Source organism: Callithrix jacchus, chromosome 4 (assembly GCF_049354715.1).
Source record: "Callithrix jacchus isolate 240 chromosome 4, calJac240_pri, whole genome shotgun sequence".
NCBI lineage: Eukaryota > Metazoa > Chordata > Mammalia > Primates > Cebidae > Callithrix > Callithrix jacchus.
Genome location: NC_133505.1, coordinates 78121611 through 78146276, shown reverse-complemented (window position 1 = coordinate 78146276; position 24666 = coordinate 78121611). Strand labels below are relative to the sequence as shown.

General features: G+C 37.4%; 1 protein-coding gene across 8 annotated transcripts in view; it reads right to left on the bottom strand.

Annotated features, from left to right (window-relative positions):
• Nucleotides 1–24666, bottom strand: part of KCNQ5 (potassium voltage-gated channel subfamily Q member 5) — a 633783-nt gene that overhangs the window by 214314 nt on the left and 394803 nt on the right. For all 8 annotated transcript variants that reach the window (XM_078369545.1, XM_035296121.3, XM_002746718.7 and 5 more), the window contains exon 2: nt 18192–18282. Coding sequence is in view for 6 of the 8 variants with exons in the window: in XM_035296121.3 (XP_035152012.1) it covers nt 18192–18282 (91 nt within the window). In the remaining 2 variants the exon portion in view is untranslated. The remainder of the gene's footprint in view (nt 1–18191; nt 18283–24666) is intronic.

Sequence of the window (24666 nt, the reverse complement as noted above, 5' to 3'; positions counted from 1 at the left end):
AGTGATAAGTGTCTTTTTGTATGAGTTGACTGGTAGCTGGAAGTCCTACCCCTAGATAGCTTCAGGATGGAGGCTGGTCACCAGAAAGACCAAGACAGGGTTAGAGGGTTGGGAGTTTTAGACCTACCATGCAACCTCCAAGGAAAGGAAAGGGGCTGAAGGTTAAGTTGATCGTCAGTGGCCAATGATTTAATCAATCATGTCTACGTAATGAAGCACCCTCCCTGCAAATAAAAAAGGACAAGGTTTGGAGAACTTCTGTATAGCTGAACATGTGGAGGTTCTTAGAGGATGGTGTGCCCAGGAGGGGCATAGAATCTTGGCATCCCTTCCTATGTAACCTTGCTGTACGCATCTCTTCATCTGTATCCTTTGTAATATCCTTCATAATAAACTGGTAAATAAAATAAGTGTTTCCCTGAGTTCTGTGAGCCATTCCAGCAAATTAATTGAGCCCAAGGAGAAGGTCATGGGAACTCTAATCTGTAACTGATTGGTTAGAAGCACAGGTAAAAAAACAAACCTAAAGCTTGCAATTGGCATCTGAAAGTTGAGGCAGTCTTGCGAGACTGAGCCACGAGATCTGTGGGATCTGATGCTATCTCTCCAGGTAGATAGTATCAGAACTGAACTGAATTAGAGGACACCCAGCTGGTGTCTGCTATAGAACTGATCACTTGCTTTGTGTATAGGGAAAACTCCCCACACATCTGTTGTAGGAAGTGTTCTGTATTGTGAGTAGACAGATAAAAGACTTTGTTTTTTCCTCTCAGATAAGGTAAAGAATTAAATATTTTAATTCTGAAAAATATTTGGAATTTTACTATGGGTTAAAAACAGGAAAAGATAGAATGATCCCAATGTTACAGGTGTTACACGCTGAGAAAATGTCAAAATACGTAAAGAAAGTTTATAATTATTAAATCAGATTATCTTATATTTTTAATAAAAGATTGTTTGCTCTATAGTAATAGCTGCAGAATTTGTTTTTAACTTTAGCACCATATAACATTGTTTTTCTATCTAAACTACTGGATAGTTTCCTTTATTAAAATTTAGGCTAATTTAAAAAATTTGAACTTTTGATAAATAGGTTTGTAAAGCTTAAAGATATCTTTAATATAGCTGGATAAGGAACAGTAGAAAAGTTTGATTGGATGAAGAATACTCCAAACAATGACCTACTGCAAGTTTTACCTAATTATCCTTTTGATTTATGAAACCTGCAGATGACACTCCCAAACTTAGTTTGTGTTGTTGATGTCTTTCACTTGAAAAGACTGCATTATCATGAAGAATATATCGCGCTTTTGAAAAGGCAGAATGAATAAACTCTATCCACTTAAATATGGGCTTTCCTGCCACAATGCCATATACACATTGCTGGAAAACCTAGTTTCGGGAAAGATTTCACACTGAAAAGAACAAGGCTTATGATAAAAATAGAATTAGACCCAACGATTCTAAACCTATGAAAGTTTGTAAACAGAGACCTAATGAAAACAATTTTAGTAAGATAGAAGTACTGTTAAAAAGCTATGTCAAATTCTAATAAGGAGATGCTGGAGTAATCCTGGCCTTCACTTACAAGTAGGTGAAGAGAGCTTGCTGGCCTGAGATGTTGGTAAGTGTTCAGGCTGCTGCATTATGGAGAACCCTGTCACACGTCACAGGAAGAGAGAGGTGTGGGCTTTGCATACAATGTGGTGATGCTAATGATGGATTACTTTGTTTATCATTTATGTTTGTGTCTTCTGCACAAGACTGGGAAGATCTGCCTAAGTAACTTCCAAGGAAGAGCAAGTATCCCAAATGAACAAGGTGGACATGGCAGTACTGCATTCCTTCAGTCTTGGTGCATTCAGGTAGGCCAATGTGTTGTATGCTGAGCTGCTATTATTTGAGAAAAATAATCTCTAACTTTTGTGTTACATTGACATCATTACTGTATATATAATTTCATAAATTGTGGGTGAGGTAACTTGCATTATGGAAACTTAAGGTAGCAGACTGACTGTATTTGCATAGTATCCCACATTCTCCACCTGATTTAACTAGAAAAATAATTTTAAAGAATCATCACAGACAGAGATGGAGACTATATGAGTATCTTTGTATACAGCTGTTATATAATGTATGCCCTGCCTCTAGCTCACAGCATACCTGGTAGGTCCTTCGTGAATATTTGATGAGTGAATAAATGAATTAATAAACAGGTCAAGATAAAAAAAACTGCAAAAGTAACTCAAGTAAATGTTTGTCCTGACAATGGGGGGGGGGCGGGTTGAAGGACACAGCTGGACCTCTATCCTAGAGCTCTCCATAACTGTTTCTTGGACTCTGCAAACTGACAATCTTCCTAACCTCATCACACAGCCCACTTGCCTCAGCCAGTGGTATGCGCATCCCTGCCTGGCTACAGTGTCCCTGGGCATCCAGTTCTCCTCTGCTGTGGGTTATAGGTCAAGACCAGAAAGTGACTCAGAAAGGAGCCTAAGGGAGAGATGCAGATGGTTAACTGCCTGAGGCAGAGAAACCTCCAGATTCATAGAGGTGTAATTAACTCACAAATTCTCCAGTCATTATTATCATTAAGTCAAAGAGGCAGGAATGCCCCCCAGCCCTTCTTCACTTCTACATAACACTCCTCTGACATATGTTGGGATTTCTCTTTCTTTTAAGGTTGCCTTTGGTGTTATTTGTACTTAATTTCACCTGATTTAAAAAATGTCAGGAGAGTAAGGGGTGAGGAGTGAGAACCAGAGTGAGTCCTCCCTTCTGCCCTGCACTCCTAGGGGTGGTCCTCTTTTACTTTCTACCCTTCTGGTCTCCCCTGTAAGCTGTTTCGCTGTGGAGCTTCCATTTCTTTGTTAAGACTCTTGAGCAGTGTTCTTTCATGAGCAGGGCTTTCCAGGTTTTCCCATAATGCTGAGACCTTGCAGCACTGAATCTCCCTCAATTAGTCTTTAGTGAGCCAAGGCTGGAGGGCCTGTAACACTTGCACAGTCTCTTTTCTGTTCTCCATTTTCCATTAATGTTCTGTGTATTCATTGTGATTTATAGCCCTGGAGGGAGCCAGGTCTTCAGTGTTTTCATTGAATCCAGCCTGTAATGTTGTTTGTCAAGCTGCCATTTACAGCTTGGAAAATTTTTCTCTAATCTACTTTGCAGAGGCATGATGTGTCTTCTCACTTTAGATATAACCCTTGGTGTGTATGCCTGCGTCGGGAATAGTGGGACCTACACTACTGCTTCCAGCCTTGGGCTTTGTGCCGTGCCAAAACAATATTTAATATAGGGGTATGATCAGTAACAACCTATATTGAAAATAGTTTTTGATCATCTCATTTGTGGTCTCCAAGAGAAAAAAATGACTTAGAGATAGACCCATTTTCTAATGTGGATATGTCTAAAAGTGGGACTTAAAAATTATGTATTAACCTATTTCTCTCTCATCTTCTAATTTAGCAATTTCACCATGATTTCAAGACGATTTTCTTCTTCTGGAGTCAGTCAGAGGTTGTAGAAGATACCATACTGTGGACTGTGAAATTCTTCCAGGGCAATGCCTTACTCATTTCTGGGACTCCAGTCCCCAGCACAGAGGCAAAATATAGGAAGCATTTAATATATATTTGAGTTAGAGTTGCATGAGTTAAGGGACTGGACTTGGAAAAATTAGAGGAGGAAGTAGGCAGAACCCAGGGAAATATATGAAAATCTATAGAAATCCACAGGATCAGAGACCAAGTGAGAAATCCAGAGTTGGGATAAGTAGGCTAGAGCAAGATAGCGGGTCTCAATCAGAGAGGCAATGAGCCAATGGGAACCATGAACAAAGCAAACCATGTCTGGCAGGAGGCAGGTAACCTGCAGCTGTGTAGTAACTGAAGGGGTGGAATGCTTCTAGTCTGTTGAGGAGAGCCCTCCCAGACGTTTCTGGGAGGCACAGAGCAATTATACAGGACTTACAGTTTTGGTTTAACCTCTAAGTTCTCTATATTGTTCTAGTCCAGGCCATTTTCCTATTCACGCTGTCTCTGTTTGGTTTAGAACTCTATTGTGTTTTACTTGAATAACTTCACCTGTATCCTACAACCCCCCCCCATCCTGTTACTCTCTACTCTAGTCCAAAGTCAGGTCCTGCACCTTGTTTGAACTTTGGTGCCATTTCCATGATTCCATGATTCCATGAACATGTCAATATTAGCATTATATAGTTAATGGGCCATCTCCTTTCATTTACTGATGATTTGCCATCAACTATTACTGTATTAAGTGCTGTCACTGAATCAGCTTTGGATTCTATTCTTAAGAAATTTACAGTTCAATTGGTGCCTCATTTTTCTCCACTTCCCCCATCCCCAACTTGCCCTCCTTCACTTGCTCATCTTCTGGCCCTTCCTTGTCACACCAGGTATGCTCCCGCCCAAAGCTTCTGTCCTTGAAGCTCCACCTGCCTGGCATGTTCTTTTCCCTAATCTTTTTTTTTTTGAGACAGAGTTTCGCTCTTGTTACCCAGGCTGGAGTGCAATGGCGCCATCTCGGCTCACTGCAACCTCCGCCTCCTGGGTTCAGGCAATTCTCCTGCCTCAGCCTCCCGAGTAGCTGGGATTACAGGCACACGCCACCATGTCCAGCTAATTTTTTGTATTTTTAGTAGAGACGGGGTTTCACCATGTTGACCGGGATGGTCTTGATCTCTTGACCTCGTGATCCACCCGCCTCGGCCTCCCAAAGTGCTGGGATTACAGGCTTGAGCCACTTTTCCCTAATCTTTACATGCCTCGTCAACTCATTCCATTCAAGTCTCTGTCACCCTTTTCAGTGGACTTCTCTAAACATACTATGTAAACACTTCTTTATTACCTATTCCTTTTTTTTTTTGCTTTCTTTTTACTTATAATGTCTAATATATTGATTTTCCTGTTTGTTTACTCTAGGTGTTCCCCACAAAAACATGAGCTCCATAAGAACAGAGATTTGGGCTGTTTTGTTCATTGTTATATCTTCAGCTCCTAAAAAAGAATGCCTCATCCATATTGGGTCCTTCATAAATCTTGTTGAATAAATGAGTAATGGAGAATATACAATGTGAAGTAGACAGGACTGAGGAAAGAAAGTTTATTCCAGGAAGGAGGAGGTATTTGGCCCTGGTTTCAAATGGTAGAAATGATCAAAGCATGGAAAGATAGTAAAGAAGGGTGTTTTTCCTTCTACTAACAAACATTTTGGCTTCATTTATCTTCCAGAAACCCTGTAAAGTTTATCATACTACCTTGTTTCTCTTTCTCTCTCAGTGAGTATACTTTGCTGAAACTCAAAGGGCATAAGAGCTAAACATCAGTGTGGACCTGGTTGAGTATGGCTCATTGATAGCTCTAAGGAGGTCTGCTGGGTCTTGAAACAAAATTGTACAGAGTTCTGTGGTGTAGCCTGGACCACTTGGTTAGGTATCAATGTTAGCATAAAACTATGGAAAGTTCTTTCCTTCCTTTATTGTAGATAGAGGCATGGTTTTTTTCAGGCATAATCATTATCTTTAACTTGAAAAATTCTGTCCTCTAATATCTGAAATACTTTTTACAGAGCAACTTACTATGTTATTATCTCTCTGTTAAGATTCAGTGTAGGTGTTTAACTACTCTTGCTTTTTCTTTTCAGTCATAGGCAGATTGATGAGGATCGTTAGTCTCTATGAATCATTTTAGAGTTTATTTGCATTTTCCTTGATGAAAGAAAAGCAAAGGAAAATAATTGCAGTTTTCAGTGTTCATTGGGATATTCTGAGAGCTTTCTTCAGTAAATTATAGGATGTGATAAATCTAAAGACGCATCACTCATTCCTCATATCTGATGGCTTCATATCTCATACTCTTGTCACTGCCTTTACAAACGTAAGATTTAATATCCTCAAGTGGATTCTCATCCTTACACTCTGTCATCCTCACTTACCATGTTTAATACCAGAAGTTTTAAATGTAAAGACTACTGTCAACTCATTCTATATCAAATCCATACAATTTCATGTGCAAACCTTTCTACTTTGCAAGGACTGGTAAATGTGCTTGTGGATGATTTTTCCCTCCCCTGTGGATACTGGTAGATAGAAAGTGGCAACAACATCTCTAATTCTGCAATACCATGTTATATATATATATAGTGAATAGTTATATGGCAATTAAAATGCATGTACCCACATTAAAAAAGAAAACAAACGTGTAACAAGTTAATTATGTAGTTGTTATTACCTTAGTAAGGGGATGCTTCACTTTACAAAGGAATTCCCTATGGATTTTCTTTAAATAGTAAGCTCCAGCAGTGCATTTAAGCTATAATTAGACCTGCCTAAATTGAGTTTCTACACATTTCAGGAGCAGAGTCACTGTGCAAGGAAACAATAAACCCATGTTTACTTTGCTACCTGAGCAAATGTGCATATGTAGAAGCTGTCAAACATCTGGATGTTTGGGAAAGCCTGGATATTTGACCACATGTCTGAGTACTCATCCAGACGCTGAGCACGATCTATTTGTACTTTGGAGTCTTTCTAACACAGCAGAAGGGTACAGGAGCAAATACACCAAGACAGGCTCTTATCTTGCTAAAATTGATAGTGGCATTCCTCCTATTGCTTATGGGTGGGTATTTTACAAATGATGACCTGCAATAAGAATTTTGCAAATAATACGCATCATTTTCATTAAATGCAGAAGTTTTCTGTTCTCAATATGACGGACAATTTTCATCTAAAAACTTAAAATAAATACTTTAAAATTAATCTGGAAGGCAAGAAATTATTCAACAGAGAGGAAATGTACTCCAAATAGTATTGTTCTCAAAAAGGTGGGAAATACAATACTAAAACATACAACCTCTGGTTAATCAAATCAAAACAAACCAAACAAACTTTCCTTAATAGTCTCACCTGGAAACAGGAGAACTCATTTCAATAGCGTGATTGCTCACCTGAACAAAATGACCTGGGACTAGAAGATGAAATTTTACACTTGACTATTTACCCCATGAATCAGGCTCTTGATTATTTACAAAATGGAATTTAGAATTCTCAGTACAAAGAACTTTTAGTGGTATGAATTGATATGCTCATTTGTGATAACTTGGTAAATGAAACTTTTTATGAAAGCATAACATCCTAAGTAAAAGTATCATAAGCCTCACTTGGCATGTATGGAACAAAAAGAAGCCTTAGACATGAGTGCTTCACTGGGTTCTGGCATATGCATTTAGGTAGACTTGTCAGCCCTGAAAGAAGCAAGAGAATGAGAGGCAGTGGGATGCTCTGAATTCACCCTAGGCTTTTTCTCAGGCAGGCCTAGGCTGGAATCTTGGCTATTTTACACTTGGTGTGTTATTCTGCACAACTTCCTTAGCTATTTGTGAAAATGGGAGGGGATACTTAACATTGTCAGTTCTATTTATTTTTTAATAAGAAATCAATAAGCCTAATAAATGAAAGGTACTTAAAAAATGCTGGCTCCCTTTCATTTTTGATGGAGTCACCAAATACAGGAAATTAACACCAGCTTTTCACTGTCCTAGGAGTATGGACACATAGTTTCATACATGTTCTTGAGTTCATAAATTTTATCACCAGGGTGATGGCACAGCAAGCAAGTCCGTCAGATCTGGAGTTATCCCTGCCCAATGTGTCACTCAGCAGATGCAGACATGAGAGAAGAGATATAAAGCCACAAACACTGTGGTCAGACATATTTACCAAAAAGCTGCAACAATCGAAATCAGTTTCATCAGTCATCAGAAATAAGCGACTATCGTCAACACATGCTGCACATAGAATGTATGCCACTGAGTCACTTTCAATGAACATGTTTATGTAGCAAGCTTCTGTAATTAACAGTGTTTGTGGTGAGAAAACTCTTATACAGATACTTGTTTTCTATTATAAAATATAATATTTTCTCAAGTGTAGCATTTTCAAATATTCCACAGTTCACCTGTACTTATGTCCCTTTGAGGTTTCCAGTATATGTGGCAGAACCCGTGATGATCGTATTTGCTAATTTTACAAGAGTTTTCTCTCTGTTGGGCCCAGTCCTAAGCACTTGAATGTATCTAATTTCCACATCAGCCTTCTGAAGGGTATACTAACCACTTTTTCTGTAGTTTTAAATTTTTTTCATTTTTATTTTTAAGGTTCAAGGTACATAAGCATGATGTGCAGGTTTGTTACATAGGTAAACATGTGCCATAGTGGTTTGCTGCACCTACCAACCCATCACTTAGGTATTAAGCCTAGTATGCATTAGCTATTTTTCCTAATGTTTAATTTTTAAAAAATGTTTTCTCCATTTTTTTAATTGTGGTAAAATATATATAACATAACATTTATAGCTTAACCATTTAAAAGTCTAGTTTAGTGGTATTAAATGCATTCATAATGCTATAGAACCATCACCACCCCCATCTCCATAACTCTTTTCTTCCTGTAATACTGAAATTCTCTATCTATTAAACAATAACTCACTATTGCCTGCTCCCCACAGCCCCTGGCAACAACCACTCCACTTTGTCTCTATAATTTTTTGGCTATTCTTGGTATCTCATATAAGTGGAATTACACATTATTTTTCTTTTAGTGGCTGGCTTATTTTACTTGCCACAATGTCCCCAACATTAATCCATGTTGAAGCATATGTCAGAATTTCCTTCCTGTTTAAGGCTGATTAATTTTTTATATGTATATGCCATATTTTGCTTATCCACTAACTTGTCAGTGTACACTTGAGTTGCTTCCACATTTTGGTTATTGTGAATAATGCTGCTACGAACATGGGTGCATAGGTGTACACATCTCTTTGAAACCTTGCTGTCAGTGTCTTTTTTTCTTTGCATGCATCCAGAAATGGAATTGCTGCATCATATGATAATTCTATTTTTAATTTTTTGAGGAAAAAAAGCTGTATTGCTTTCCATAGTGGCTACAGCATTTCATAGTCCCACCAATTGTGAACAAGTGTTCCATTTTCCCACATCCTCACCAACATTTGTTATTTTCTGTTTCTGTGATAGTAGCCCTCCTAACAGGTGTGAGGTGGTACTCAGTGTAGTTTTGATTTGCACTTCCCTAATGATTAACAATGTTGAGCATTTTTTCATGTGTTTATTGGCCATTTCTACCTCTTTTTTTGATAAATGTTTATTCAAGTCCTTTGCTCATTTTTGAATCAGGTTGTTTTTTGTTGCTGAGTTTCAGAAATTCTCTACATATTTTGGATATTAACCTCCTTATCAGGTATGTTATTTGCAGATATTTTCTCTCATTCTGTGTGTTGCCTTTTTTCTCTGTTGATACCGTCTTCTGATGTACAGCAATTTAAAATTTTTATGAGGGCCAATTTCTCTAATTTTTCTGTTATTGCCTATACCTTTGGTGTTATATCTAAGAAATCACTGACAAATCCAATGTCATGAAGCTTTTTCCTTATGTTTTCTTCTAATAATTTTATAGTTTTAGGTATTTAATGCATTTCAAGTTAATTTTTGTGTATTGTCTTAGGTAAGAGTTCAGCTTTATTCTTTCGCATGTGGATATCTAATATTTCCATCACCATTTGTTGAAAAGACTGCCCTTTCCCCACTGAATGAAAATCATTTGACTATAGATGCGTGGGTTTATTTTCTATTCTATTCCAAGGGTCTATATATTGGTCTTTATGCCTATAACATAGTTTTGATTACTGTAGCTTTAGTTTTAAAATAAACAATTATGAATCCCTCAGCTTTGTTCTTCTTTTTCAAAATTGTTTTGGCAATTCGGTGGTCCCTTGAAATTCTATATGAATTTTGGGATGGGTTTCTCTGTTTCTGCAAAAAACATCATTGGAATTTTGAGAAGAACTGCATTGAATCTGTAGATCACTTTGCACATGTTAACAATATTAAGTCCTCAAAACTATGAACATGGAATGTGTTTCCACTTATTTATGTCTTATTACTTTATTTCAGCAATGTTATTGTAGTTTTCATTGTACAAGTTCTTCATCTACTTGGTTAAGCTAATTCCTAAGTATTTTTTTTATATTATAAACAAATTGTTTTCAGTTTCCTTTCCAAATTCTTCATTGTTGGTAAAACACAACTCAATTTTATGTATTGACTTTGCATCTTGCTGCTTTGCTGAATTCATTTATTATTTCTTACAGTTTTTAAAAATTTTTTTAAGGGTTTCTACATATAAGATCACATCGTCTGTGAACAGGATAATTTTACTTCTTCAATTTGGATGCCTTTTGTTTCTATTATTTAATAATTGCCTAATTGCTGTAGCTAGCAATTAGTACAGTCTTCTAGTACCTTGTTGAATAGGGGTGGCAAAAGCAGACATCCTTGCCTTCTTCCTGATCTAAGAGAAAAAGCTTTTAGTCTTTCACCTTTGAATATGATGTTGGCTGTGGGTTTTTCATATGTGGCTTTTATCATGTTGAGGTAGTTTCCTTCTATTCTTAGTTTGTGGAGTATTTTTTTTTAATCATAAAAGGGTATTAGATTTTTTTCAAATGCTTTTTCTGGCATCAACTGAAATAATTATGTGATTATGTGGCTTTTCCCCTTCATTCTGTTAATGTGCCCTATAACATTGATCAATTTTTGTGTGTTGAACCATTCTTTCACTGAACAACTAAATCCCCTTCAGCCAAGGTACAAAATCCTTTTAATATGATGCTAAATATACTATATTCAGCAAATACCGAATATACTGAATATAGCATATACTATATTCAGCAAAATACTGAAGCATTTTGTTGATGATTTTTACACTAATATTCAGAAGAAATAATGGTCTATAGTTTTGTCTTTGGCATCAAAGTAATGCCTCATAGAATTAGGAAGTGTTCCTTCCTCTTTATTTTTTTGGAATAGTTTCAGAAGGATTGGTACTAGTTCTTTAAATGTTTGTTAGAATTCACTAGTGAAGCCATCAAACCCTGGGCTTTTTTGTTGTTGTTGAAAGATTTTTGATTACTAATTCAACCTCCTTGCTAGTTACAGCTCTATTCCATTTCATTTCTTTGTGATTTAGTCTTGGTAGGTTTTGCGTTTCCACAAATTTGTCCATTTCATCTAGATATCCAATGTGTTGGCATACAATTGTTCATGGTACTCTTTTATCATCCATTTTTATTGCTGTAGAATCAGTAGCAATATTGCCATTTTCACTTCAGATTTTATTAATTTGAGTATTCTTTCTCCTTAGTTCATTTATCTAAAGGTTTGTCTGTTTTGTCAACCTTTTCTAACAGTCAACTTTGGGTTTATTGATTTTCTTTATTGTTTTTCTAGTCTCTATTTCATTTATTTATGCTTACTGTTTCCTTTGTTCTGGCCAGCTTGGGTCTAATGTCTTCTTTTTTTTTTATAATTCCTTGTAAGATGAAGTTGCTGATTTGAGATATTTCTTTTTTTTAATGTAAGCATTTATAGTTAAAAATTTTAATTTTCACATAGCTTTCACTGTGTCCCATAGGTTTTGGTAAGTAGTGTTTTGTTTTCATTAATTTCTAAGACTTCTTCTTTGACCCATTGGTTGTTTACAGGTATGCTATTTAGGCCTGCCATGGTGGCTCATGTCTGAATCCCAGCACTTTGGGAGGCTGAGTAGGGTGGTTCACTTGAGGTCAGGAGATCAGAACCAGCCTGGTTAATATGGTGAAACCCTGTCTCTACTAAAAATACAAAAACTAGCTGGTAATGGTGGTGTGCGCCTATAGTCCCAGCTCCTCAGGAGGCTGAGAGACAGGAGAATCACTTGAACCTACAAAGTAGAGGTTGCAGTGAGCCAAGATCCCACCACTGCACTCCAGCCTGGGTGACAAAGTGAGACTCTGTCTCTGGAAAAAAAAAGTATGCTGTTAAAGTTTTGAATATTCCAGTTTTATTTCTGTTATTAGTATTTAACTTCATCCCATTGTTGTTGGAAAAAATACTTTGTGTGGTGTACTTCTTTCAAAATCATTGAGACTTAATTTGTAGCTAACATAATGGCCTGTCCTGGAAAATGTCCCTGTGTGCTTGAGGAGAATGTTTATGTTATTGTTATTGGGTAGAGTGTTCTCTATATGTCTGTTAGACCTAGGTGGTTAATTGTGTTTTCTATTTTCTTACTTATCTTCTGTCTGGTGTTCTATCCATTGAGAGTGGGGTACTGAAGTCTCCAACTATTATTGTAGAACTATCTACTTCTCCCTTTAATTCTGTCAATTTTTGCTTCTGTATTTTATGATTTGTTATTAAGTGCATAGATGTTTATAATTATTATATCTTCTTGTTGTATTAAACCTTTTATTAACATATAATGTTCTTCTTTGTCTCTTATAACTTTTTTGATTTAAAGTCTATTTTGTATGATATTAGTATAGCTATCCCTGCTCTCTTTTGTTTACTATTTGCATAAAATATCTTTTCCACCCTTTTACTATCAATGTATTTGTGTCTCTGAATCTAAAGTAAGTCTCTTGAACTCAGCATATACATAGTTAAATCATGTATTTTTATCCATTCTGCCAATCTCTGTCTTTTGATTAGAAACTTTTATCCACTTATATTTAAAGCAATTACTGATAAGTATATGCTTTCATCATTTTACTCCTTGTTTTATATATACTTTATAGCTTTTTTGTCTCTCATTTCCTGCATTGCTACCTTCCTTTGTGTTTAGCTGATTTTTTTTTGTAGTGAAATGTTTGAATTCCTTTCTCACTTCTTCTTGTGTATATTCTATAGCTATTTTCTTTGTGGTTGCCATGGGAATTAAATTAACATCCTAAAGTTATAACACTCGAATTTGAATGTATAACAGTTTAACTTTAATGGCATACAAAAACTCTGTTCCTTTACATCTCTATCCCTACTCCTTTCAGTTATTAATGTCATATAATCACATATTTATATATTTTATTCCAAAATAGGAAAAAAGAAAAATGAAGGATTTGGGGAGGATGCTTTTAATCCCCTGGAAGTCACTTCTGCTGGTGGGGGAAGGACTTACAGCAATGGGGGGAGGTGCAACAACAATGGCTGCCACATTTTTTGTCTGTGCCTCTGTGATCAGAAGCAGCAATTAGTCACCAGAGGTCAGATTTCTGACATTTGGAGGACAGGGTTCTTTTTGCCCATCCTGGCTCTCACAAGCTATGTTCAGGTCTCTCCTGGAACATGTGCACAGCTGCCTACAATGGACTGGGTGTAGGGCATGGGTAGCTATCACTGTGCTAAGAGCTGAAGTGGACCAAAATTAACTGCAATTTACCATCTAAGCCTTCCTCTGAAGGTTGTAAATATACAATAGATTCGAGAGTTCCATCCACTGAATTACATTAAATTATGCCAGTGCCATTGTTGTTAGGTGGGGAGACAGACTCCCGGTGCTTCCTACTCTTTCTTCTAGAATCCTCCTATTCACTTTTAACAGATGAGAAAACTAAGGCACAGTGGAGTGATTTTCCAAATCACATAGCTAAAACAGGACAGGTGTGAAATTTGAATTCATGGAGCCCAGCTATAGTCTGTACCACATTCTTAAGTCTATGCTCCACTGCTTCTATAGAGAGAAGGAACCTCATGTATAGCCTGAAACCTCAGTTGCCACAACTGAAAAGAATAAATGAGCAAATTAACACAGGTATTCATTTGGCTTGTAACGAAGGCAAGTTAATGATGTTACAAGTTTATAAGAGCATTCGCAGTGCCATTCTGGATGGAAGTGAGGGGAGATATCCCTTTTGGATGTGACATGGGCAGACAACGTCTTTATGGGGGCCCTAGGAGGCAAGTGAGACATGGATGGCCTGCACCTAATATGCTGGTGCCCTCAAGGGAACAATTAGGTGGAAAAGGAGTGTCAAAGAGAGCTCTATGAGCCAGGTTTGCCTGTAGTGTGCTCCCTGTCACAAGTGTGGGTGCCTTTTACTTGCACAGAAATAGAATTCTAGGAAATCTCTGAACATATTTTAAAATGTTAAAAAAAACCCAAAAGGGACAGATGTTATAAAAAATACACAATTCTTATATAGGATTTATATATAGTTCTAAATTTACACCTCTGGTGTCATCTTTATATATAAACAGTGTACACAAAAAGTGTACAAATGTGGATTTATTGTGCATTTTTGCAAACATTTTATTTTTTGTTTATTTATTTTTGAGATGGAGTCTTGCCCTGTTGCCCAAGATGAAGTACAGTGATGCAATCCTGGCTCACTGTAACCTCTGCCTCCTGGGTTCAAGCTACTCTCTTGCTTCAGCCTCGCAAGTAGCTGGGATTACAGGTGTGTGCTCAGCTAATTTTTGTATTTTTTAATAGAGACGAGCTTTCACTGCGTTGGCCAGGCCAGTATCAAACTCCTGACCTCAAGTGATCTGCCTGTCTCAGCCTTTCAAAGTGCTGGGATTACAGGCGTGAGCCACTGTGCCTGGCCTTGCAAACATTTTAAAAGCCATTCCTATTACTGTTTGAATGACAATCCTTTTTCTTCTTTTGAATGGAAATTCCTTTGATATGTCTCGTCTTGAGAACTTTACTGCTAATCAGAATTGTGTTCTTTGAGTTCTGTGACTTTAAAATCACAGTAATGTCTCAAAAATACATGTTAAAAAGTAATAAATAGGGCTGGGCGCGGTGGCTCATGCCTGTAATCCTAGCACTTTGGGAGGCTGAGGCGGGTGAATCACAAGGTTAAGAGATCGAGACCATCTTGGTCAACATGGTGAAATCCCGTCTCTACTAAAAATACAAAAAAATTAGCTGGGCATGGTGGCACGTGCCTGTAATCCCAGCTACTCAGGAGGCTGAGTCAGGAAAATTGCCTGAACCCAGGAGGCAGAGGTTGCAGTGAGCCAAGATCATGCCATTGCACTCCAGCCTGGGTAACAAGAGCAAAACTCCATCTCAAAAAAAAAAAAAAAAGGTAATAAATAAGAGATTCCTTAAATCATAAGATTTATCATCTTAGTGAGTGACTTTTCCCAATCTTCTATAACTGATTGAACTTTTATCATACACTATGTTAACTCATTATGAAAAATAATTAAAATATTAATACTTTCCTAATTTATTAATTGCTAGCTAAAGAAAAAGTAAAGCAAAGACTGTATTTGAATTTTTTGTCCAAGTAAGATACAGATTTTGGATAAATCATTGGTGAAGAATATCATCAGTATATCTTAGCTCTGCAATACAGTCTGCATATTTCTAGGTGGGTTTTAAGAGTATACCTTGACAATGTATCACTATAGCACAAAGACAGTAGGGTTAACAAACCCTCTCCCTATGGAAAGATTTGTTGCAATAGGTTTCTGCATATATCTATCTGTAGCACTAACTACATTGCTCAAAACAAAGGCCTCATCTGCATAGAGGAACTCATTCTACTTTGCTAAATCTGAAAGCATTCAAGACGGACATCTACATTTTTATTTTCTACTAAATGCAGTCTAGTTACTAAACTCCAATCCATTGTTCACTATTCAACAGGTTTTAAAAGTCAAGAAACACTAGAAGAAAATCTAGGCAAAACCATCCAGGACATAGGCATAGGCAAGGACTTCATGACTAAAACACCAAAAGCAACGGCAATACAAGCCAAGATAGACAAATGGGATCTAATTAAAATTCAGAGCTTCTGTACAGCAAAAGAAACCATCATTAGAGCAAATCGGCAACCAACAGAATGGGAAAAAATTTTTTGCAATCTACCTATCTGACAAAGGGCTAATAATCAGAATCTACAAAGAACTACAACAGAAATGAAAGAAAAAAAAAACAACCCTATTCAAAAGTGGGCAAAGGTTATAAACAGACACTTTTCAAAAGAAGACATATATGAGGCCAACAAACATATGAAAAAATGCTTATCATCACTGGTCATTGGAGAAATGCAAATCTAAACTACATTGAGATAGCATCTCACGCCAATTAGAATGGCGGTCATTAAAAAATCTGGAGAAAACAGATGCTGGAGAGGATATGAAGAAATAGGAACACTTTACACTGTTGGTGAGAGCGTAAATTAGTTCAACCATTGTGGAATAGAGTGCGGTGATTTCTTAAGGACCTAGAAATAGAAATTCTATTTGACCCAGCAATCCCATTACTGGGTATATATCCAAAGGATTATAAATTGTTCTATCATAAAGACACATGCACACATATGTTCATTGTGGCACTGTTTACAATAGTAAAGACCTGGTACCAACCCAAATGCGCATTGATGATAGACTGGACAAGGAAAATTTGGCACATATACACCATGGAATACTATGCAGCCATAAAAAACCATGAGTTTGTGTCCTTTGTAGGGACTTGGATGAATCTGGAAACCATTATTCTCAGCAAACTGACACAAGAACAGAAAGCCAGACACTGCATGTTCTCACTCACAGGTAGGTGTTCAACAATGAAAACATGTGGACCCAGGGAGAGGAGCATCAGACACTGGGGGAAGTTGTGGGGAGTAGGGGAGAGACAGTGGGGGGTGAGGAGGGTGGGGAGGGATAACATGGGGACAAATGCCAGATATAGTATGCACCTAAAGTTAACTAAATAAATTAAAATAAAAAAATAAAAGTCAAGAAACGAACCAGTTTTAGACATTGTAATTACATGGGTTTCTTTGGACTATTTAGAAATTCATTAGCAATGACAGAATTTTTATTTCAGATATTTGGAGGATGTAAATCTAACATTTTGGATATTGACCTGGATCTGAAACAAACCTTTACATGAGATTCCTAATGATTGATTTATTCCTAATATGTATCATTGGTCATGGAGCAGATCCAGTTTTTTGTTTCCAAGTTTAAAAATCAGATTTCTATTTTCAGTGTAAAATTCCTGGTTGTAGTTCTATAGGTGGACCAGCCATACCTTAGCCCTTGGGCTCAGATCATTTGTTGTTATCAAAAGGATAGACAAGGTTAAATGCCTGCTTTCTACACAAAGGGAAAGCTTGGAAATGCAACAGATCCCTGATGGGCTCTTTGGTCTATCTGTTCTCTACCTTGGGTTTTGAAATGGTAACCTTAACATGAGCAATATGCTGCTGGAGCACAGCTTGTATGCAAATGAATTGAGAGAGATTTATCACGGATTCAAAATGAGTTGTCCCTGATATTGCACGGAAAGACTTGATGACTTGCAACCTTAAGTACAAACTAGTCATCTGAAACCAAAGGTAGGAAAACATCTGCCCCCTTCTCTCAGGTTATATGAGTTGAAATCTTTGTTTCCACCTTCATGGTAGTAACATTTTTTTCATATTCAATATTTATTGCTGTAACATAACCAATCTCTGCTTATTGGGGCACAACAACATCTTACTGTTTTCCTTCCCCTGCTTCTGTATAACCCTAGGCTTTACAGAAACAGTGAGCTCTTCCAGTTCGCAGTTCATTCAAACAGCTCTAAGACTGTCAAATCTGATAATTTTGGACAAAGTGAGTGGGTCAAAATAGTTGAAAATGAACCAAACTGTCAATCAGATGTGATTTGAGTATAAAGTGCTATAGGTTAGTTGTAATAGAAAGTATGAGAGCTTAAAAGGCTCAGAATAATTTGGATAAAAATATCTTGGGGTCTTTTTCCATTTTAAAGTGAATTGAGCAATTCTGTGTGGCTGAGGATTGACAGCATAATGCAAACAGAGCAAACTGCAGAATTTATCACCAGGTAACTGCATTAGCAGCGAAACTCATAACGCAGTCTGTTGGCTGAAAAGAGCATGAAGGAGCCTTCTATTTTCTTATGAGGTGCCATATGCTCATAGTTCTTGGCCAATAATATTTAGCTACTGCTCTACCCTATAGTCTTTCACAATATAGCAAGAGGCCTCATAGACACTGACTCTTCTTACAATTTGTTTATTAGCATAGATAAACATACTTAAAAGTGCTTTCTAATATTGCCTTCTATTTATGATATATCTGTAACACAAGATATTGCTGTGTAATAGCAATCCTGAACATCTCTATATATTTCTAAGGACTGACTACATGTTAAATTGGTGGGCAAATGTTTCAGTAATCTTTGAAACTTTAATATTTCGCAGTAACTCTTTTTGAGATGGACTTTATTGTGGGATAAGATGCATAATATAAGCATTACAGGCAGTTCTTATAACATTCAGGTACATTCTTGTTCATGTTTCACTTACCAGAATCAAGAGGCAACTTGAGGCCAATTTTGTGTGCTCAGGGATGGTAGAAAACACTGACAAAATCAAGCAACCAAAGACAAGGAGAAAACTGTAAAACAACAAAAGAGAAATCTGATAAGAACCTTGCCTTATTATCACAGACTTAATTTCTTTCTTCTAATGAATAAAGCACCAGGCCCATTAAATTGGCAAACATTAAGTCAAAAAAACTCTAGAAGAGACGAGCTGTTTTGAATATCAAAATACAATATGATAGACAGTGCAAATGGGTCTCCCCTGCAACTTTATTGATAAAAAAATAAAAAGGTTGTCTTGTGGCATGCTACATTTAAATGTTAACATCTAAGAATTTGTGAATTTCCCATACAACTTCCTTCCCAAGCAGCGATCCTGAGAAAGTCCCAGAAAGTATGTTCTGGCTCTCCTATGTGGGGAACACACGCTGCAGTCACCCTTCTTTTAAAGGAGCAGAGTCTGTCTCCTGTTTGGCAACTTTACTAAACTGTCAAGTATCCTAAGTGGTTGTTACTTAGCTACTGGCTCATTTTCAGGGTCTGATACTGCTCACAGATTCTCATTTGCTATTCCTTTATATTATTAATGATACAATCACATATTAATAATGAGAATAAAAAAGGAAATAAATGATTTCCTCTGCTACCATGCACTTTCCATTTCCTTCTAGTCAAACTGCAGGAGAAATGACTTCTCAGCTCTGTCTATTCATATATAAGGATAGGGAACAGAAGTCAGGATCAGGCGTTGTCTTCCAATTAATCTACAGACATTTTTATTCCGAGAAATGTGTAACTTCTAGGATCAAGGGGAGAGCTGAGTTTCTGAGGAAAACATGTACTGAAAAGAAAGGTTCTGTTTCAAAGTTGAAGTTACTTATTTTGAAATGCAAGATTAAAAAACAAACCTGAGCTACTTGCTCTAGGCCATATTTTTACTTATGTTCATCTCTGGAAAATTCATTCAGTAAGCTGTCTTAAAATACCAAGTTTCTATGCTCCTCTGGATGACGTAGAAGTTAGTCCCTGCCTCCTCCTTCCTTCGCCTGAAAAGTCTTACAAATCTTACCACCACACTTGACTGGAAATTTCCAAAGGCCAGGGTTTGGGCAGTATAGCCAGAGTTTGGCTAATTATGCCTACAGGACAAATCTGGCTCCTAGTGCCTGTTTGTGTCCTACAGGACAAATCTGGCTCCTAATGCCTGTTTGTGTAAATAGAGTTTTATCAGCACACAGTCACACTCGTTCATTTATGTATTGTCTATGGCTGCTTCCATGCTATGACTGCAGAACTGAATAGTTACAACAGAGACAGTAAGGCCCACAGGACTTAAATGTATACTATCTATCTGACCCTCTAGAGAAAAAGTTTGTTGACCGACCCCATCTTTTCCTCGTTTCCTTATATTTATCTCAACATGGGACTGGAGAAGGAGTTCATAATTGCTCATGTTTTCTATGCTGAAAATAATGACTAACATTCATGGAGAGGTTCCTGTGAGCTTGACAATGTGGTAAACCCTTTTACATGCATTCTCCTCATTCTCCTTACATTATTCATTATCTCTATGTTATCCCCAGAAATTTACGGAGTAAAATCACCATTTTACAGATACGTAAACTGAGAATTAACATTTGTAGTTCATCCAAGGTTGTGTAGCAGAAAGAGAACCTAATCACTGTGTAGTCCAAGACTGTACATAGTGCTGCTGCATAAGCATGCAAAGATCAGAACGGTGGTAACATTTTCGGCCCAGGGGGACACTTGTCTATCTCTTCAAACTGAGGGAGAAGGAATTGTCATTCTAAACAGAAGTCTCCAAGAGAAAACAGCCTGTTAGTGGAAAAAACCTAGTACATAATGTTAATAATTCATCATGCTTCTTTATTTTTTATTTTTCAATTTTTAGAAATAGAGCATTTCTCTGTTGACCAGACTAGAGTGCAGTGGTGCATTTGTAGCTCATTGTAACTTTTACCTTAAACTCCTAGGGCTCAAGCCACCCTCCCACCTCAGTCTCCTGAGTAGCTGGGACTATAGGCACAGGCCAGTAGGACTGGCTAATTTTATTTAAAAAAAATTTTTTTTTGCAGAGACAGGGTTTCACTATGTTGTTCAGGCTGGTCTTGAACTCCCGGCCCCAAGGGATCCTCACACCTCAGCCTCCCAAAGTGTGTCTGGCATCATCATACTTTTGATTCATGCATCTAATGATTCAGGATACTATGGAGTGTATTTTAAGTTGGTCCTAATGGACTGGAATTTGCAAACTACTGGCCGAAATCCAGTGTGCCTACCTGATTCCTAACTACAAAGGAGAAAGTGAAATATAGGGATCACTAAGGTAGTTAGGAGGATGATGTGGAATCAGATGACAGTGACACATGTTCTCCTCTGGTGAGTAGCTGTTATCTGGATATTCCCTCCCCTTCCCCACCAAGTCCAGATTTACCAGAAAACACTTGGAAAAGCAAGCAGGGGATTATTTAATCATTAAGATACTTTCCTCCTTCAAGAGCATCCCAATGGCAGTTTTATAATCTCTATGTCTGTGTTCAAAACACACCTATTGCTAGTTCCTTCTTCATCAATATTTGAATGCTATTTTAATTTATCCTTGTACATCTGGTAGTCTTTGGTACAGTGCCTTTCACAATGGGTACTCAATACATGGTTTCAATTGTATTGAAATAATCCCCATGCAAAAATGGATTTGCAGGAATGGGCTACAAATTCTTACCATTGGTAATTAAAATCTAGTGAGGTGGGCAAAGTGAACACATTGGATCATAATGAAAGGCAGGGGCAGAAAAATGCTATAGAGGCTGAAACTGGGGAGACATTCTATTTAGTTGGGAAAGGTGGGAACACATCAAGAAGTTTTCCGAAAAAAGATAGTGCTTGAGATGGTCTTTGAAGGAAGAGTAGGGTTTCAACAAGAGAAATTTCTAGAGAAACACATCCTAGAAGGAGGGTACAAAATGTGAAAGGCAGCAAGCCAGAATATGAATGAGACAAACTATTTGATCTCTTTTTCATGGAACAAAAGTCATCAAAGTTTGCAGAACAGGGAGAAACAGGCAGTTGTATTGGGAGTCTGGAGCCAAGTTGAGGAGAGGCTTGTAGGGCAAAGTCTGCATTTAGTTCAGTAGAAAATAGGGAGCCACTGAAAATTTCTGAACAGGATAAATGGTTCATTAGAGTTGCCTTCTGGAAAAATTAAGTTGAAGCAGTGTATTCAGAATGGATCTGAATAGTGAGAGGCAGGAACAAGGGTAACAGTGAATCCAGGTTAGGCTGAAAATGAACATGGTAGAAATGAAAATGGAATAAAGAGGGAGACTGAAGGATGTTTGGGAGTGGAGTCTGGGAAGCTGGTGTGGTGGCTGTAAAGTCTGAGATGACTGTACAAGTTAGGAGAAGAAAAGTCAAAGTTAGGAGGAGAAACTGGTTGTTGGGAGAAGGGAATAATACAGTTTTAGACATCCACATGGAAATGTGGATTTTGGGCACAAATTTTAGCTGGAGATACGGAAGTACCTTTTTTTTTTTTTTTTTTTTTTACCCCCAGAAGAAGGTAATGTGTGGAACACGATATCCTGACAGTGAAGACCAAGCATATAAAGTTTTGGTAAATAAGCATAGAGGATATTCTAGAACCATTTCTTTAATTTGGCAAATGACATCATGGAGAACAATGAACACATTCTGCTATGAATTAGTTCTTGGCATCATTGCCAGAGGCAGACTTCCCAGCTGGAGAAAGCACTGAACTGACACAGAGTGACCCCTCTAAGGTGACAGTGTTCACATGCTGGGATCACTGGCAGTGACATGGTGGGGTTTGTGTGTGGTTCTGCTGACACCATTGCTTCTGAGGATCCCATGCAAACGTATGCATGCTGATGACTGACCATGACCCCAGGGCACCTCTGTAGTGGTCAAATACAAGTAGAAGCAGTGGCAAGAGTCACTGGGCTCAGGCTATCCTAATGCAGAGTCCATAGTCCTCCAAGGGATCTGTGTGTAAAATTTAGGGGGTTGTGAACATAGAGGAAGGAAAAATTATGTGCTTATCTTTCACTAACCAGGGCAATAGATTATGATGGTATTAGCAGCACTTGTGACTTTGTTGCTCACAAAAATTACAAATTTTAATACCTCATTTTACAGTTACAGATGAAACCATAATTTTTTCATCTTGAACATTAATTTTGCTCATCATTTCAAATTATGTAGCTATTAGTCCCACTCCTAGGGCTTTTTTAAAATAAAGACACATATTTGCAAAATTTCCATATTGCAAATTTGTGTAATGTTTTAATAATAGATTTCAACATAAGTTTTCCTTTTGTAGTCACATATGTTTGAGGAATGGTTCACAGTTTTCACAAGATTGCTGAAGGGCCCATGGCACACATAAAAATTAAGACATCTGTAATTGAGAATTGGGAAGACGAGGCTGGAAGGTGGCCCATTTTTGTACCTGTCAGCTTTATGATCAGTTTAAGAAATATGAATGTTTTTCCATGTATACACTAATCCTGAGGTATCATAAGATGCATATTCCTTCAAAATTAGTCTGAAATAGCTATTGGCCTTTATTTTGCCTGAAACAGTCATTTATATTTTGTTTATGAGGAAATTCATTTTGATCTAGATCTTTTATCCAAAACTTCTTATTTGGAAGGCACTGATTATTATGAGAGGAAAGAAGGAAATTTATAAAAAGTTTAAATAGTACCACCTCAAAGGACTCTGTTTACTCAAGAAAACTATCATCAACTTTTCTTGTGGGTTAATTAAGAATCAATTTGTCACATTTAATTTGACAAAAAGCTTGACCTGAGAATCTCATGGGTACTTGTATAATAGATGATGTCCAGCTTCCAGAGCTAGTGCATCAAGCACAGATTCATTTAGTAAGAATGAAAATGATGTGAAAATAAAACATTCAGAAAAGCTCTGCTGAATGAACTATGGCAAGTTGCCCTATTGTCATTCACACAACCACACAATCCCCAGGCACTCACAAACAATTGTGAATATGCAATGAAGAAAGGAGAAATGGAGCTGAGGTTTAAAGTAGACATCTTTCTGAACTTAGCTTGATACAACAGGCAAATCAACAGAGTAGGCTTTGCTGATTGAAGCAACCACACATTTCCACCTGGAAGGTGCTCTCTGCAAGCATTTTGGCAGACTATAAGCATTCCATGGCATAATGGCCCATGTAAGTCAGTTATACTTATTAAGAAAGTTTTGGGGGAGGGGAGATCTCAAATGTTTTAAATTGAATGGAATCATGGGATTAAAATAAAAGATGCTAACAGGAAGATGATCTAGACTATTTTAAGAAAACAATTCTTCAGAAATAACTTCCAAAGGAAATTCAACCCTGCTTCTGACTTTTCATAAATTTTAAAATATTGCTCTGATAAAGTATGTTCTTCAGTGCATTTGACAGAGGACCTTGAGAGCATTTCATGAATTATGATGACTGGAGTGTGCATACTGACATTAGAGACCACAGCTGACCCCACTGGCTGGCACAGCACTTGCCTGGAGGACAAGCCATCTAATGAAATCAAAACCTCATCAAAACCAAAAGCCCTGGAGCCATTTCTTTCTTCTAGCATCCTAAATTTATCTTTCTTTCTAAATTTGGTACTTTGCAAAATACACTTTATGCATAACATTTCTTTAAGAGAAGTGAACTCACACCTGAGATCCACTGCAAAGCAAAACAATTAATTGTGACATTTTTGGTGTCTTTAACAGTGATTTGGAATGCTTGATTAGAACACTGCATGCTTCTGGTTTTCAAGTGCAATGAATCTTAAATATTAACAAAGACCCCTGATAAATAAATATTATCACTGTAATCTCTGTGAAGTTTTAAAAACAGTATTATCAGCTAAGTTTTTAAAGAATGAAATGTTGCATTTTACATGTGGGATATTAAGAGGAAATCGGAGGATATGGGAAACCATGGTTTCCACTTGCTTAGAGTGTTTCTTTAGAGGACTATGGCCAATGTAAACGAGCTAGGAGTTGCAACAAAACCCACAGTTTAAGAGGTTTCCCTCAGAGCAGTCGGTGGACTCTGCATAAACAGACATGGAGCATGCTCTGCCTTCTTCTCACCCCAGGATCAGGGAATCTGTGTGGCCAGAAGGATTTCTGATTTAGTCTCCCTCTGAGGACAGGGATTATGTTTGAAACATCACTGATAGGCAGTTGTGTAGTCTGTCTTTAAACCCCTCCAGCCTCCAGGAACCTCCCATCATTTTAAGGCAGCATAGCCCTGTTACAGAAGGCTCTACAGTTGGAAAATGATTTTCCCCTCAGTTCTCCTTGTCTGGGACCTTTACTCATTGGTCAGTTTCTGGACAACAGAGAATGTGTGCTCCTTCCTCCCTAAGAGAGTTCTTTAGGTGTTGGTTTTATCATGA